General features: G+C 37.4%; 1 protein-coding gene across 9 annotated transcripts in view; it reads left to right on the top strand.

Moving 5' to 3' along the window:
• CFTR (CF transmembrane conductance regulator) overlaps positions 1–14,795 on the top strand; it is a 201,631-nt gene extending 186,836 nt beyond the window's left edge. For 5 of the 9 annotated variants that reach the window (XM_089917472.1, XM_089917471.1, XM_089917476.1 and 2 more), the window contains 3 exons: positions 5,225–5,397; positions 6,036–6,141; positions 7,282–14,794. In XM_089917472.1, coding sequence (XP_089773598.1) covers positions 5,225–5,397; positions 6,036–6,141; positions 7,282–7,482 — 480 coding nt within the window. In that variant the 3' untranslated portion in view covers positions 7,483–14,794. Of the gene's footprint in view, positions 1–5,224; positions 5,398–6,035; positions 6,142–7,281 lie in introns of all 9 variants that reach the window. The other 4 variants (XM_089917478.1, XM_089917477.1, XM_022582638.2 and 1 more) reach the window with 2 other exon arrangements.
• Positions 14,796–16,310: the final 1,515 nt, after the last annotated feature.

The raw sequence follows: 16,310 nt of genomic DNA, 5'->3' as shown, positions 1-16,310 counted from the left end.
AGTCTAACAGGGGAACTTGCACCCATACTTCTGTGACTATGTGCCTGACTGCCCTAGAGGATGATCAGGAGTATTTGGAATGGTGCTCCCAGCTAAGCAATGGCACAAACCTGAGAAGGTCAAGGTGTATGGGGAACTACAAGCTGAGTGTTTAGTGCTGCTGGAAGTAAAAGTGGAGGGGGCTCGATTCTGGATGCCTTATCTGCCATCTGAGAGAGTTCAGTTATTCTGTCAGCAGGAGAGCCACCATAGGATTTAAAACAGAGAAATGATGGGGTCAAACCTATATTTTAGAAGGATCCCTGTGGGGTTGTCAGGTGACAATCAACTTGAGATTACAGTATGAAGCTTAAGAGACAATGATGCCTGGCCTAGGGTTGTTGTAATAGGGCTGGCACGGAGATGGAAGATTAAGAAGTATTTGAAAGAGGTCCAGGGCTGGATATAAAGATGAAAAATCATTCGCTTATCGGTGGTAGTTGATACTCTGAGCATGAATGAGATCTCAGAAGGAGCATTTGGAGAGTTGGCAATGAGGAAAACTAATATTCAAGGGACAGGAAGAGGGAGAATTACCTACATGTGATAATAAGAAGAAATGTCCATAGAGGGTGTGGTTTCTCATAAGACAAGGAATAGATGTTTGAAGAAGGGAAAAAATGTTCTATGGTCTCAGGCAGTAGAGACAACAGATACACACTCATTATTTAAGATTTCTAGATGAGAAAAGGGGGAGACATTAAATAATAGCTAGGGCTTCCCTGGTGGCACAGTGGTTAAGAATCCGTGTGCCAATGCAGGGGACATGGGTTTGAGCCCTGGTCCAGGAAGATCCCACACACCACGGAGCAGCTAAGCCCATGGGCCACAACTATGGAGCCGGCGCATCTAGAGCCTGTGCTCCGCAACAAGAGAAGGCACCGCAATGAGAAGCCTGTGCACTGAAATAAAGAGTAGCCCCCACTGGCTGCGACTAGAAAAAGCCCGTGCGCAGAAGTAATGAAATTGAAACTGTAATTTAAAATCTTCCAACAAACAAAAGTCCAGGACCAGATGGCTTCACAAGTGAATTCTACGAAACATTTAGAGAAGAGCTAACACTGATCCTTCTCAAACTCTTCCAAAAAATTGCAGAGGGAGGAACACTCCCAAATTCATTCTATGAAACCACCATCACCCTGATACCAAAACCAGAAAAAGATATCACAAAAAAAGAAAATTATGGACCAGTATCACTGATGAACATAGATGCAAAAATCCTGAACAAAGTACTAGCAAACAGAATCCAACAACATATTAAAAAGATCATACACCATGACCAAGTGGGATTTATCCCAGGGATGCAAAGATTCTTCAATATACGCAAATCAATCAATGTGATGCACCGTATTAATGAATTAAGGAATAAAAACCATATGATCATCTCAATAGATGCAGAAAAAGCTTTTGACAAAATTCGACACCCATTTACGATAAAAACTCTCCAGAAAATGGGCATAGAGGGAACCTACCTCAACATAATAAAGGCCATATATGACAGACCCACAGCAAACATACTCAATGGTGAAACACTGAAAGCATTTCCACTAAGATCGGGAACAAGACAAGGATGTCCACTCTCACCATTCTTATTCAACATAGTTTTGGAAGTCCTGGCCACGGCAATCAGAGAAGAAAAAGAAATAAAAGGAATACAAATTGGGAAAGAAGAAGTAAAACTGTCACTTTTTGCAGATGACATGATACTATACATGGAAAATCCTAAAGATGCCACCAGAAAATTACTAGAACTAATCAATGAATTTGGTAAGGTTGCAGGATACAAAATTAATGCACAGAAATCTCTGGCATTCCTATACACTAACAACGAAAAATCAAAATGAAGAATTAAGGAAACAATCCCATTTACCATCACAGCAAAAAGAATAAAATACCCAGGAATAAACCTGCCTAAGGAGGTGAAAGACTTGTACTCAGAAAACTATTAAACACTGATGAAAGAAATCAAAGATGACATAAACAGATGGAGAAATATACCATGTTCTTGGATTGGAAGATTCAGTATTGTGAAAATGACTATACTACCCAAAGCAATCTACAGATTCAATGCAATCCCTATCAAACTACCAATGTCATTCTTCACAGAGTTAGAACAAAAAATTTTACAGTTCGTATGGAAATACAAAAGACCCCGAATAGCCAAAGAAATCTTGAGAAAGAAAAACAGAGCTAGAGGAATCAGGCTCCCTGATGTCAAACTATACTACAAAGCTACAGTAATCAATCTTGGTACTGACACAAGAACAGAAATATAGATCAATGGTACAGGATAGAAAACCCAGAGATAAACCCACACATATATGGTCACCTAATTTACGACAAAGGAGGCAAGAACATAAAATGGAGAAAAGGCAGCCTTTTCAATAAGTGGTGCTGCAAAAACTGGGCAGCTACATGTAAAAGAATGAAATTAGAACACTCCCTAACACCATACACAAACATAAACTCCAAATGGATTAAAGACCTAAATGTAAGACCAGACACTATAAAACTCTTAAAGGAAAACATAGGAAAAACACTCTTTGATGTAAACCACAGCAAGATCTTTTTTGACCCACCTCCTAGAGTAATGAAAATAAAAACAAAAATAAACCAATGGGACCTAATTAAACTTAAAAGCTTTTGCACAGCAAAGGAAACCATAAACAAGACAAAAAGACAACCCTCAGAATGGGAGAATATATTTGCAAATGAAGCAATGGACAAAGGATTAATCTCCAAAATATACAAACAGCTTATGGAGCTCAATATCAAAAAGACAAACAATCCAATTAAAAGATGGGCAGAAGACCTAAATAGACATTTCACCAAAGAAGACATACAGATGGCCAAGAGGCACATGAAAGGATGCTCAACATCACTAATTATTAGAGAAATGCAAATCAAAACTACAATGAGGTATCACCTCACACCAGTCAGAGTGGCCATCATCAAAAAATCTACAAACAATAAGTGCTGGAGAGGGTGTGGAGAAAAGGGAACCCTCTTACACTGTTGGTGGGAATGTAAATTGATACAGCCACTATGGAGAACAGTATAGAGTTTCCTTAAAAAACTAAAAATAGAACTACCATACAACCCAGCAATCCCACTACTGGGCATATACCCTGAGGAAACCATAATTCAAAAAGCAACATATACCACAATATTCATTGCAGCACTATTTACAATAGCCAGGTCATGGAAGCAACCTAAATGCCCATCGACAGACGAATGGATATAGAAGATGTGGTACATATACACAGTGGAATATTACTCAGCCATAAAAAGAAACGAAATTGAGTTATTTGTAGTTAGGTGGATGAGTCTGAACCTAGAGTTTGTCATACAGAGTGAAATAAGTCAGAAAGAGAAAATACTGTATGCAAACGCATATATATGGACTCTAAAAAAAAAAAGTGGTACTGACAAACCTAGTGGCAGGGCAGGAATAAAGACATAAACATAGAGAATGGACTTGAGGACACGGGAGGGGAGGGGGAAGCTGGGCAAAGTGAGAGTAGCATCGACATATATACACTACCAAATTTAAAATGGTTAGCTAGTGGGAAGCAGCTGCATAGCACAGGGAGATCAGCTCAGTGCTTTGCGATGACCTAGAGAGGTGGGATAGGGAGGGTGGGAGGGAGGCTCAAGAGGGAGCGGATATGGGGACATATATATACATATGGCTGATTCACTTTGTTGTACAACAGAAACTAACACAGTATTGTGAAGCAATTATACTCCAATAAAGATCTGTTAAATAAATAAATAATAGCTAAAGGAGAATCTGGAGGCAAATGAGGGGTTTTTATTTCAAGAGGGGAAAGATGTAGCAGGTTCACAGGCTGAAGCCAATAAAAAGCGAAAGTTGAGGAGAGAAGGAACACAAGTCCTCCAGTTCCTCACCCAAGAGCCCTTATTCACATTCTCAGCTGGTTAGATCCAAAATTAGTTTTATGTTTGAGTCTTCCAGGATACATGAGAATAGTCCCCCTTGTCTAATTAATATGTTTACTTTCCCTACCATCTCAGAAACTCTTTTCAAACATTAATGAATTCCCACAAAGTGAGGTTGTTTTAATGAGAAATCCACTCAAGGAAAGGAATATTGGCTGCAATACATATCCTAGGCACAGTTAATATTTACTGAACGAACACAGTGATGTGGGCCATCTCCAGATTCATCACTGAACTCATGAGAGTCTGTCTTAAGGCCACTATCTTATTCTGCCTGTATTACAGGTAAGTGGGAACACATCTTACCTCCCAATACTAAATCCCAGACTTCCCAAGGGCAGGATATAATCACATGTGTATCTCTTTAGGTCTCAAACACTCAGCAACACTTGGCAAAAATATATATGTCAATGCACATTTATTTGAATAAGTGATATGAGGCAAGGTTTCATTTTTTATCTTATTTCGAAAGAATGGGTTTCTCTATCTCATTTGCTTTTTCAACCTATTTATTTTTCCTATCTAGCTTAAAAAAATAAGCCATTGACCCTAACACAACTCTCATATTCCACCCGAATATTTAAGCACCTTTAAATCTCCAGTAATACACCACTATTTTAACTCCAGTTATTTTTACTTCATAGTTTCGTGACTTTCTTAAAGTCAGTTTTTATGAATTAAAGAGATGAGTAGTACATTGCCATATGTGGTTTTAAATGGCTCCTCAGTTGATTTTTATTGCTGCCTTTCATGCTCTGTTATTACAGAGTAGAGAATGGAAGGTAGCATAAAAGAATCTGTCATGATACAGTAAGTAACTGCATTCTATACATATTATCTTTTCTAGCATGTATTCAATTGTGTTATAATTATCTGTGTATGTCTTTATAAACCCTGAGCTTTGCAGGGCCCACGGACCATTTATCGTCTCTTTAATCCCTATTGGAGGACCTGGCATAGAATAGGCATTCCCTGAAAACCTCATGAAAGGACAAGTACAGAGCTGAAACAGTCTGTAGACTGATGCTTTAGAGCTGCCAAGATTATACATAGTCTTTTGTTCAGTTAAAGCCAAGTAGCAGGAATGGTGGGGGGTTGTTATGAAATTTAAACTTTTAGAACTCCTGTCTTTTCAGATTATCAGCCTCTTAAGTGTTTTTAACCCTGTAGTATGTGAACTACCCCTCCTAAGCCCAGTGTTTTTCCTCTTTCTTTTCTGCAGGTTGGACTCAGATCTGTGATAGAGCAGTTTCCTGGGAAGCTTGATTTTGTCCTTGTGGATGGGGGTTGTGTCCTAAGCCACGGCCACAAGCAGCTGATGTGCTTGGCCAGATCCGTTCTCAGTAAAGCAAAGATCTTGCTGCTTGATGAACCCAGTGCTCATTTGGATCCAATGTGAGTTTCAGAATCCCTGCTTTTTAATAACACAGGGGGAAAAGAATCATTGAGACATACTTCATATTGACACAAATTTCTATCAGGCTGTCATGTCTGCAAGCAGAAGACTACCTTCTAGATATGAAATAATTGCCCAGTGGAAAAGTTACTATTTGACACGCGCACAAGTGCTTATTTCCTAGTATAAGAGCTATGTGTTCTCTTCTAAGTGTAATTTTGCAATTTCATACAAACTCTTCCCCCTTATTGACGTGTGATAAAATATTTAGTTACATAGGCATACTTGGGTCCTTATGGTTTTCCTTACTATCCCATTTATAACATAGGAAATAGTTATAGCATAAAATAAAGAACTACTATTGATGCTACATAATGAAATATATACTTATTTGGGAAACTTTTTCAAACTGTGAAAATTTTTCCCAAATATTTGTCCTATTTATTTATGAAAACTTAGAATCTGCCCTGTGGTTGGAAAGCTGATTGTGGCTGACTCTATTGCAACATTCTGTTAAAAGGATTCAAGGAAAGATAATTTAAGGAATTACATTGACAGAAGAATAGGTATGTTATCAAGGATAGAGACAGATTATTAACATTCTGTGATGTTATATGTGGTATTTTTTCTTTGCTAGAACATACCAAATCATTCGAAGAACCCTAAAACAAGCATTTGCTGATTGCACAGTAATCCTCTCTGAACACAGGATAGAGGCAATGTTGGAATGTCAACGATTTTTGGTGAGTGTTTCTAATTTACCTAAGATCTCATCTCTCCTTTGATTCTTGATAACAATCTGATATGTGCTGGTTCCTGCAAGTCACAGCAATGTACAAGCTCACAGCTATCCAGCTTTACTCAAGATACCTGCCCAAGTGTCTCACTTTGTGCAACGAGTTGAGGTTGGAATTCAGCAAATCTAAAAAAGCAGCTTATTGCTAAATTACATTAATAAATTGGAACATCTATACTTTTTGCTTCTTTTATTTGGGGATCAGTCATGATAGGTCCTGATGCTTTCAGTAACTAAATCTCCCATGGATGGGGTCCAGGACAGGCCTGGATTGTCTTGCAACCTGATGTATGGTTTTAATGCAGTAGTTGAAAGGTTTATTTCATTTTTCTAGCCATTATTTGGAACTCAGCTTAGTGCGTCTCCCAACCACCTTCTCATTGTGGTTTCAAAACTGTCACAGATTCTTTCAAGTGATGTTTACAAATTCCTTTGGGTTTAGCCACAAGGAAATCCTGAGGATGATGTATCACATCATTTCTGTTAAGGCTTTTCAGGCTCCTGGAGGTAAATGCTTTTCTTCCTGAAGGATTGTTATTACCATTATTATTACTAAGCTTCGAGTGACAAGTTAGGGGCCGACTTACAACCTCTTGCCCAGCTACGGTCAGGTTCAGCTTGAACGAGTGAAGGAGGCACATAACTCAGGCACATCCTGACCAATTTGAAATTGTTAAGCTTCAAATCCACTGTTGACGTGGTTCAACTCTTTATGGTGCTGTGGACTTAACACTCATTTGTAAGGTTAATACATAAGGGATCTAACATGAATAGTTCTTGTTTTCAAAGCCCCCTTAGTTCCTCTAAAGTTCTCTGAAGAAGCACATTGTTCAGTACTATACCAATTTAAAAAAAGCAATCTCCCAGCTTCTAAGTAAAAAATTACAGCTGATTTCACAAATGGTAGAAGCTCCATAAATCACGAGGACTCAGCAGAGCTCTCCCTGACTGTTCAGACTGCAAGCCTCTGGACACTCGCTGTGTGTTCTTTCTGGCTTTCCTCATCCTCTGAGCCTGTGCCCTTCTTGCCTTGCTTTGGTCCGCCCTGCCTCCTTGCCCGAGATCTCACTAACGGCCACTTCCCTAGGTCATAGAGGAGAACAGAGTGCGGCAGTACGACTCCATCCAGAGGCTGCTGAGCGAGAAGAGCCTCTTCCGGCAGGCGATCAGCCCCGCAGTCCGCTTGAAGCTCTTCCCCCACCGGAACTCGAGCAAGCAGAGGTCTCGGTCCAAAATCGCTGCCCTGAAGGAGGAGACGGAAGAAGAGGTACAAGAAACAAGGCTTTAGAGAGCAGAACAAAGGTTTGCCTGGGACATTCACGCGTGGAGTTGAAGAAAAGAAAAAAAAAGAGTTTCTGCCTCAGAAAACAAGGATGAATGATGCTTTTTTAAAAAAGGAAAACTTCGGGTAAGAGGAATTAAGGATGTTCCCGTGGATGAATGGCTTCCTGGCAATGGTCAAACCGTGTGACAGGTACTTCAAATCCTTGAAGGTTTACCACTTGGAATCGCAAGCCAGCTTTTCCTGAAAACTTTTCCCTTTGGTCATCACTGGAAAGGTGGCTGTAAACGTCAGCCAGCTTAATTCTTCAACTTATTGTTTAGTGAAACTTACTCATTTGTATTATTAAAGAAGAACTGTAATCATACTACTTAGAGATACAATTAAGTAATGATAACTGGAAACTTTAGTGGCTTATATATGTTTATATACCTTTTTCTCCACTTTCTCCACGATATTTAAAAACACAGCTATATTGTCTGTTAAGGATTCAGACTGCCCCGTTTCCAAGCAAGTAATGGAATGCTGTGAGAGTCACAAGACAGCCCATCAAAATATGCACCACACAACACCTAAGTATCAGTCAGGAGACAGAACTTCCATCTTGGAAATCAGGGTTAGTACCATTCAGCAATACCCAAATGCAAATAAATCAGAAAACATCCCTTATCTGGGAAACGGGCTGTTACAGTCCCATGTAGGGAACCAGGATGTAGCTCCCTTGATTTGGAAGAGAAGATGTCTGCTTCCAGAAAGTAACAAGCTCATAAGACTTCTGAACTGAAGGATGGCTGGAAAAACGCTTTAATGCAAATTGGTGCAGGAGAACCCTTCATCACCCAGAAGCTCCAGGTAGAGTGTGTAGGCGGGTAGATGTGGGCGCTACAGGTAGATGTACATGAAATTCAAAGATCTAGGTATAGAGAGGGTGATGTGGTGTGTTTTCAGGCTACCTATGTGTACTTCATACTGTAGTACGAAGTGAGCAGGAGAGATAATGGACACACTGAAGTAGCGTCAATCATGAATTAGTTTTATATGCTTCTGTTTTATAATTTTGTGATGCAAATGAAATTTTCTCTAGGAAATATTTATTTTAATAATGTTTCAAACTCATATAAATGGCTGTATTTTAAGAATGATTATATTATGAATTATATTTGTATAAGAGATTTTTATATTTGAAATGTTGACTTTTTATGGCACTAGCTATTTTTATGATATGTTAAAACTGGGAGGAGGGGAAACCTTGGGGGATATTAGCCAGTTTGAGTTATGAATTATGAATTATGTTGGTGTGGAGAGAAACAGTAGGGCCCACACAGATGTTGCATATACCTGTGTGATTCCCGGCCAGTACACTTGTTCCCTCTTAGATGCAGTTCTAAAGAAAATGGTACCACAAAATCTGACCACCCCTATCAAGGATACACTGCCTTCTCAACTCCAAAGTAACCCTTAAGATTGCATTCTATTTATTACTGTAGGAAAATATCGTGTGTCAATAAAATCCATATATTTGTGTGAAACTTAGGGGTTTTCAGATGTGTTCATTAATCGTGTCTCATTGATCTCTTACTTCAGTCTCTAAGGATCATGGTACACAAAACATGAATCTTTCCTTTAGATATAGCTTCTTGAGAATCCTATGTGAATTAAGACACTCTAAAAATTATTTCTTTTTTTAAATTGTGGTAAAATATACATAACCTAAAATTTACTATTTTAACCATTTCTAAATGTACAATTCAGTGGCTTTAAGTACATTCACATTGTTGTATGATCATCATCACAATCCATCCACAGAAATTTTTTCATCTTGCAAAACTGAAACTCTGAAACCATTAACTAAAACTCCCTATTTATCCTTTCCCCCAGCTCCTGGCAACTACCATTCTATCTTCAGTCTCTTACGAATTTAACTACTCTGCGTACCTCATATGAGTGGAATCATATAGTATTTGTCCTTTTGTGACTGGCTTATTTCACTTAATAATGTCTTCAGGGTTCATCATATTGTAGCATATGTCAGAATTTTCTTTTTTTTTTTTTTTTTTTTTTTTTTTGCGGTACGCTGGCCTCTCACTGTTGTGGCCTCTCCCGTTGCGGAGCACAGGCTCCGGACGCGCAGGCACCTTGGCCATGGCTCACAGGCCTAGCCACTCCACGGCATGTGGGATCTTCCCGGACCGGGGCACGAACCCGTGTCCCCTGCATTGGCAGGCGGACGCTCAACCCCTGCGCCACCAGGGAAGCCCAGAATTTTCTTTTAAAGGCTGAATGATATTCCATTGCAGGTACATATATATGACATTTTGATTTTCCATTCATTTGTCAATGGGCAACTTAGGTTGCTTCCACCTTTTGACTATGTTGGATGATGCTTTTATGAACATGGTTGTACAAATAACTATTTGTGTCCCCACTTTCACGAATGAGGACACTTTTGAGCTTATTTCTGTTTTAAAATGGAGACTTATAGAATAAAAAAGATAATATATTCCACAAGGGCTCATTTATTTATTTGAAAGCTCATTTAAAGAGCAGTAGCTATTTTTATCACTATCTTGACAAGTGAGCAAATCTCATCAAGGGAAATAGTACTTCTACACTAGAACCTGGGTGGATTTCTTTGTCCAAATCCCTGTTTTAATTGATGAGGCTTCTTGCAGGCTTCTTTCCTTCCTTGCAGAGTTTCTTCCTGAAAGATGCAGGTGCCATTGTGTGGTAGATTGACAGTAGATCCCAACTGAGTGCCAAGGCCTCCAACTCCCTTTTCTTATTGGGAGAAAAAAAATTTTATTTTCACATGTGACCCCGAGAAGGCAGTCTCAGAGCATGCTGTATTCTAGTTAACCCAGTTCAAGTTTTTAAATGAATAAACTTTATTTTTTAGGGCAGTTTTAAGTTCACAGCAAAACTGAGCAGAAAGTAAGAGACTTCCTGTAACCCACCCCCATCCCAGCCCTCCCTAACCTCCCCCACTCTCAACATCCCGCACCAGAGTGGTACATTTGTTACGATCAACACATCATTATCACCCAAAATCCAATGTTTACATTAGGTTTCATTCTTGGTGAACCCTTATTCATACCTTCCTCCTTCCTAAGCCCCGGTAACCACAGATCTTTTTACTGTTTCCATAGTTTTGCCTTTTCTGGAATGTCACGTAGTTGGAATCATACAGTATGTAGTAGCCTTTTCAGATTGACTTCTCTTACTTAGTATTGATAATTTGCATTTGTTTCCTCCTTCAGATAGGAAAGCCCTGTCTTCTCATGGCTTGCTATCTCATTTCATTTTGGTATAGAATAATATTCCATTGTCTGGATGTACCACTGTTTATTTATCCATTCACCTACTGAAGGACATTTTGGTTGTGTCCAACTTCTGGCAATTATGAATAAACATTCCTGTGCAGCTTTTTGTGTTGACATAAGTTTTCAAATCCTTTGGGTAAATATCAAGGATCTTGTGGTAAGAATATATTTAATGTTGTAAGAATATATTTAATGTTGTAAGAAACCTTCAAACTGTTTTCCAAAGTGACTGTACCATTTTGCATTCCCGCCAGCAATGAATGAGAATTCCTGTTTGAATCCTCACCAGCATTTGGTGGTGTCAGTGTCTGGGAATTTGGCCATTCTAATAGGTGTATAATGTTACCTCGTTGTTTTAATTTGCATTTCCCTGATGACGTGATGTTGAACACTTTTCATATGCTTATTTGCCATCTGTATATCTTCTTTGATGGGATGTCTGTTCAGGTCTTTTGCACATTTTTTAATTGGGTCGTTCGTTCTCTCATTGGAGAGTTTTAAGAGTTCTTTGTATATTGTGGGTAACAGTCCTTTATCAAATGTGTCTTTTGCAAGTGTGGCTTGTCTTATGCTCCTGACAATGCCTTAGGCAGAGCAGAGGTTTTTAATTTTAATGAAGTCCAACTTATCAATTTTTCTTTCGTTAATCGTGCCTTTGGTGTTGTATATAAAAAGTCATCGCCATACCCAAGGTCATGTAGGTTTTCTATGTTATCTTCTATAAGTTTTATAGTTCTGTATTTTATGTTTATGTCTGTGATCCATTTTGAGTTAGGTTTTGTGAAAAGTGTACGGTCTGTGTCTAGAGTCATTTCTGGTGTGAGGATGTCCAGGTGTTCTAGCACCATTTGTTGAAAGGACTGTCTTTTCCCCATTGTATTGCCTTTCCTCATTGTCACAGTTAAGTTGACTATATTTATGTGGGTCTGTTTCTGGGCTCTCTACTCTGCTTCATTGAACTATTTGTGTATTCTTTTGCCAATACTATAGTCTCTTGAAACTTTGTAGAAAAACTTGAAGTTGGATAGTGTCAGTTCTTGGACTTTGTTCTTCTCTTTCATTATTGAGTTGGATATTCTGGGTCTTTATTCTCTCCATATAAACTTTAGAATCAGTTTGTTGATATCTATAAAATAACTTGTTGGGATTCTGATAGGGATTGTGTTGAATCTGTAGATAAGTTGGGAAGAACCAATATCTTGACAATATTGAGTCTTCCTACCCATGAATATGGAATATCTATTTAGTTCCTTTTTTATTTCATTCATCAGAGTTTTATAGTTTTCCTCACATAGAGGAAATATTTTGTTAGATTTATACCTAAGTATTTCATTTTGGGGAGGATGCTAATGAAAATGGTAATGTGTTTTTAATTTCAAATTTTACTTGTTCATTACTAGAAATAGGAAAGTAATTGTATTTTGTATATTTACCTTGTATCCTTGCAATAATCACTTATGAGCTTCAAGTGGATTTTTTTTTTTGGTCAGTTCTTTTGGATTTTCTACATATGTGATTATGAGCAAATACAGTTTTATTTTTTCCTTCACAATTTGTATGATTTTATTTTCTCTTCTTTTTGAATTAGCTAGAACTTCTGGTAAGATGCTGAAAGCAGTGGTGAGAGGGTACATCCTTGCCGGGTTCTTGATCTTAGTGGGAAAGCTTCAAATTTCTCACCATTAAGTAGGTTAGCTGGAGGGTTTCTGTAGATGTTCTTTATCAAGTTGAGAATGTTCCCCTCTATTCCTACTTTGCTGAGAGTTTTTATCAGGAATTGGTGTTGGATTTTGTCAAGTGCTTTTTCCGCATATATTGTTATGATCATGTGATTTTTCTTATCCTGTCATTGTGATGAATTACATGAACTGATTTCAAATGCTGAACCAGCCTGGTATATCAAGGAATAATCCCACTTGGTCATGGTGTATAATTCTTTTTACACATTGTTGAATTTGACTTGCTAATATTTTATTCAGCATTTTGCATCTATGTTCATGAGAGATATTGGTCTTTTGTTTTCTTGTAAAGCCTTTGTCAGATTTATTATTAGGGTAATGCTGGCTTCAAAGAATGAGTTAGAAAGTATCTCTTCTGTGTCCATCTTCTGAAAGAGATTGCAGAGAATTGGTAGAATTTCTTCCTTAAATGTTTGATAGAATTCACCAGTGAACCCATCTGGGCCTGGTGCTTTGTTTCAGAAAGTTATTAATTATTGTTTCAATTTCTTTAAAAGGTCTATTCAAATTGCCTATTTCTTCTTGTCTGAGGTTTAGCAGATTGTGTCTTTTGGGGTTGGGTCCATCTCCTCTAGGTTATCAAATTTATGGGCATAGAGTTTTACATATTATTCTTTTATTGTCTTTTTAATGCCCATAGGATCAGTAGTGATTTTCATTTCTGATATTAGTAATTTATGTCCTCTCTTTCATTTTCTTAGCTAGCCTGGCTAGAGATTTGTCTATTTTGTTGATCTTTTCAAAGAACCAAGTTTTTGTTTTGTTTATTTTCTCAAATGACCTCCTGTTTTAAATTTCATTGATTACTTCTTTAATTTTTTATTATTTCTTTTCTTTTGCCTAATTTGGATTTAATATGTGTTTCTTTATTGGTTTCTAAGGTGGAAGCTTAGGTGATTGAATTTAGGTCTTTCTTCTTTTCTAATATATGCATTCAATGCTATAAATTTTTGTCTAAGCACGATTTTTGCTGCATGCCACAAATTTTGATAAGTTGCTTTTTTATGTTCATTTAGTTCAAAATATTTTTATCTATGTTGAGATTGCTTCTTTGACTTGTGTTCTTTAGAAATGTAATGTTTAATCTCCAAGTATTCTGGGATTTTCCAGCTATCCTTCTGTTATTGATTTCTAGTTTAATTCCACTGTGGTCTGAGAGCAAACATCATGCGATTTCTATTCTTTTAAATTTGTTAAGGGTTTTTATGGCCCACAGTGTGATTTTCCATGCAAGGTTGGTGAATGTTCCATGCAAGGTTGAAAAGAGTGGGTATTTTTCTGTTGTTGGATGAAGTCTGTAGATGTCAGTTATATCCAGTTGATTAATGGTGCTGTTGAGTTCAACTATGTCCACACTGATTTTCTGCCTGCTGAATCTGTCATTAATAGAGTCTCTCAACTGTAATAGTGGATTCATCTATTGCAATTTCTCCTTGCAGTTCTGTCAGTTTTTGCTTTATGTATTTTGTATGTTCACACACCTCAGTTGTTAGGCAAATACACATTAAGGATTGTTAAGGCTTCTTGTAGTATTGACCTCTTTGTAATTATGTAATGCCCCTCTCTATCCCTAATAACTTTCTTTGCTGTGAAGTCAGCTCTGTCTGAAATTAATATAGGTACTCCTACTTTCTTTTGATTAATGTTAGCATGGTATAACTTTTTCCATACTTTTCATTTTTAAAGTTGGGTCTAATTTTTTTAATTCACTCTGACAGTCTCTCTCTTTTAAGTAGTGTTTAGACCATTAAAATTTAAAGTGATTATTGATATAGTTCAATTAATATCTACCATACTTGTTATTATTTTCTATTTATTGCCCTTGTTCTTTGTTCCTATTTTTGTCCTCGTCACTTTTTCTCCCTTTTATGACTTTAATTGAGCATTTTATGATGCCATTTTTTCTCCTTTCTTAGCACATCAATTAAACTTTTTTTTCAAACTTTTTTAGTGGTTGCCACAGAGTTGGCAATATATATTTACAACTAATCTAAGTAACCTTTAAATAACACCATGGCACTGCAGAAGTAGTACAGGTACCTCATAATAACAAAATATTCCTAATACCTCTCTCCTGTTTCTTATATCATTGCTGGCATTCATTTTATTTATTATGTAAGCATATTTATATGCATGCTATATGTAACCAAATATGTTTCTCTTATTTATTGAACAAGCTATAATATTTTAGATCATTTAAGAATATAAAAATAAAAGATTTTATTTTACCTTTACTTATTCATTCTTTGATGCTCTTCCTTTTTTCATGGAAAGCTGAGTTTCTGACCTGTATAATTTTCCTTCTCTCTGAAGAACTTTTAATGTTTCTTTCAAAGTAGGTCTACTGGCAACAAATTCCCTCAATTTTTGTTTGTTTCACACTGTCTTTATTTCTCCTTTACTTTTGTATGATAATTTTACAGGGTACTGAATTCTAGGTTTTGGGTTTTTTCTGTCAACACTTTAAATATTTCACCCCACCCTTCTTGCCTGCATGGTTTTTGAGCAGTAGTCAAATGTAATTCTTGTCTTTTCTCCTCATAGGTATAGTGTATTTTTTCTTCTTCTTTAAAGATTTTTTCTCTATGTTTGATTTTCTGCAGTTTGAATATAATGCCCAGGTGTGGGGCTTTGGAGGGCCATTAATCTTGCTTGGTGTTCACTGAGCTTCCTGGATCTGCAGTTTGGTGTCTGACATTACTTTGGGGGAAGTTCTCAGTCATTATTGCTTCAAATATTTCTTTTGTTTATTTCTTTCTTTTTCTTCTGGTATTCCTATTACAGATATATTACAACTTATGTAGTTGTCCCATAGTTCTTGAATATTCAGGTTTTTTTCTGTATGTTTTTCAGTCTGAGAGGTTTCTATTATCATATCGTCAAGCTCAGAGATTCTTTCCTCTGCCATGTTCAGTCTACTAATGAGCCCATCAAAGGCATTCTTCATTTCTATTACAGTGTTTTTGATCTCTACATTTCTTTTGGATTCTTTCTTAGAATTTCTATCTTTTTGCTTACATTATCTATCTGTTCTTGTATCTTGTCTATTTTTTCTTTTAGATCCCTTAGGATATTAATAGTTTTTATGCATTCCTGGTCTGATAATTCCTGGCATATCTGACTCTAGTTCTGATACTTGTTCAATCTCTTTAAACTGTTTTTTTTACCTTTTTGTATGCCCCTTGTAAATTTTTTGTTATGTACTGGGGAAAAGGAGCTGTGGTAAATAGGCTGTTAGTTATGTAGTAGTAATATGTAGGGGGAAACAAGAGTTCTGTACTCTTATGACTAGGTCTCAGTCTTCTGGTGATCCTGTGCCCCTGGACTGTGAACTTCACCAATGCTTCTCAGCATTTTTCACCCCTCTTAAGTGGAGCTGGATTGCTAGAGTGGGTTGGAATTGGGTACTTCCCTTCCCCAGATAGGTTAGGCTCTGGTAAAATAGTCTTTTCTGAGGTCAGGCCTTCTCTGGTGTTCTTCAAAATGATTACCTTTCTGCTCCCCATGCTGGAAGCAAAAGGGAATTTTCATCCATCTTTTTTTGTGAGACCCTGTTAGAGCTTTGGGAGGTAAAACTCATGAAGGTGTGGGTCCCTCTCCCCTGATGACTGCATCCCCTCAGAGTTTTCATCTCTCAGGCTTGCCTACACTGAGCCTCTAGAAACTCATCAGTTACAGTTCAGGTTGTCCTATCCCAGCACTGGTTCCTACGGAGATTTTTTCCTTGGTAGTTTCTACTCAGGTAAGTTGTGATTCTCTGTATACACCTGTCTGT

Source organism: Delphinapterus leucas, chromosome 9, assembly GCF_059928025.1.
Source record: "Delphinapterus leucas isolate spDelLeu-1000000601 "Yukka" chromosome 9, BTC_Dleu_Yukka2, whole genome shotgun sequence".
Lineage (NCBI taxonomy): Eukaryota > Metazoa > Chordata > Mammalia > Artiodactyla > Monodontidae > Delphinapterus > Delphinapterus leucas.
Note: the sequence above shows the minus strand (reverse complement) of the source record. Positions and strands in the feature narration are given on the sequence as shown.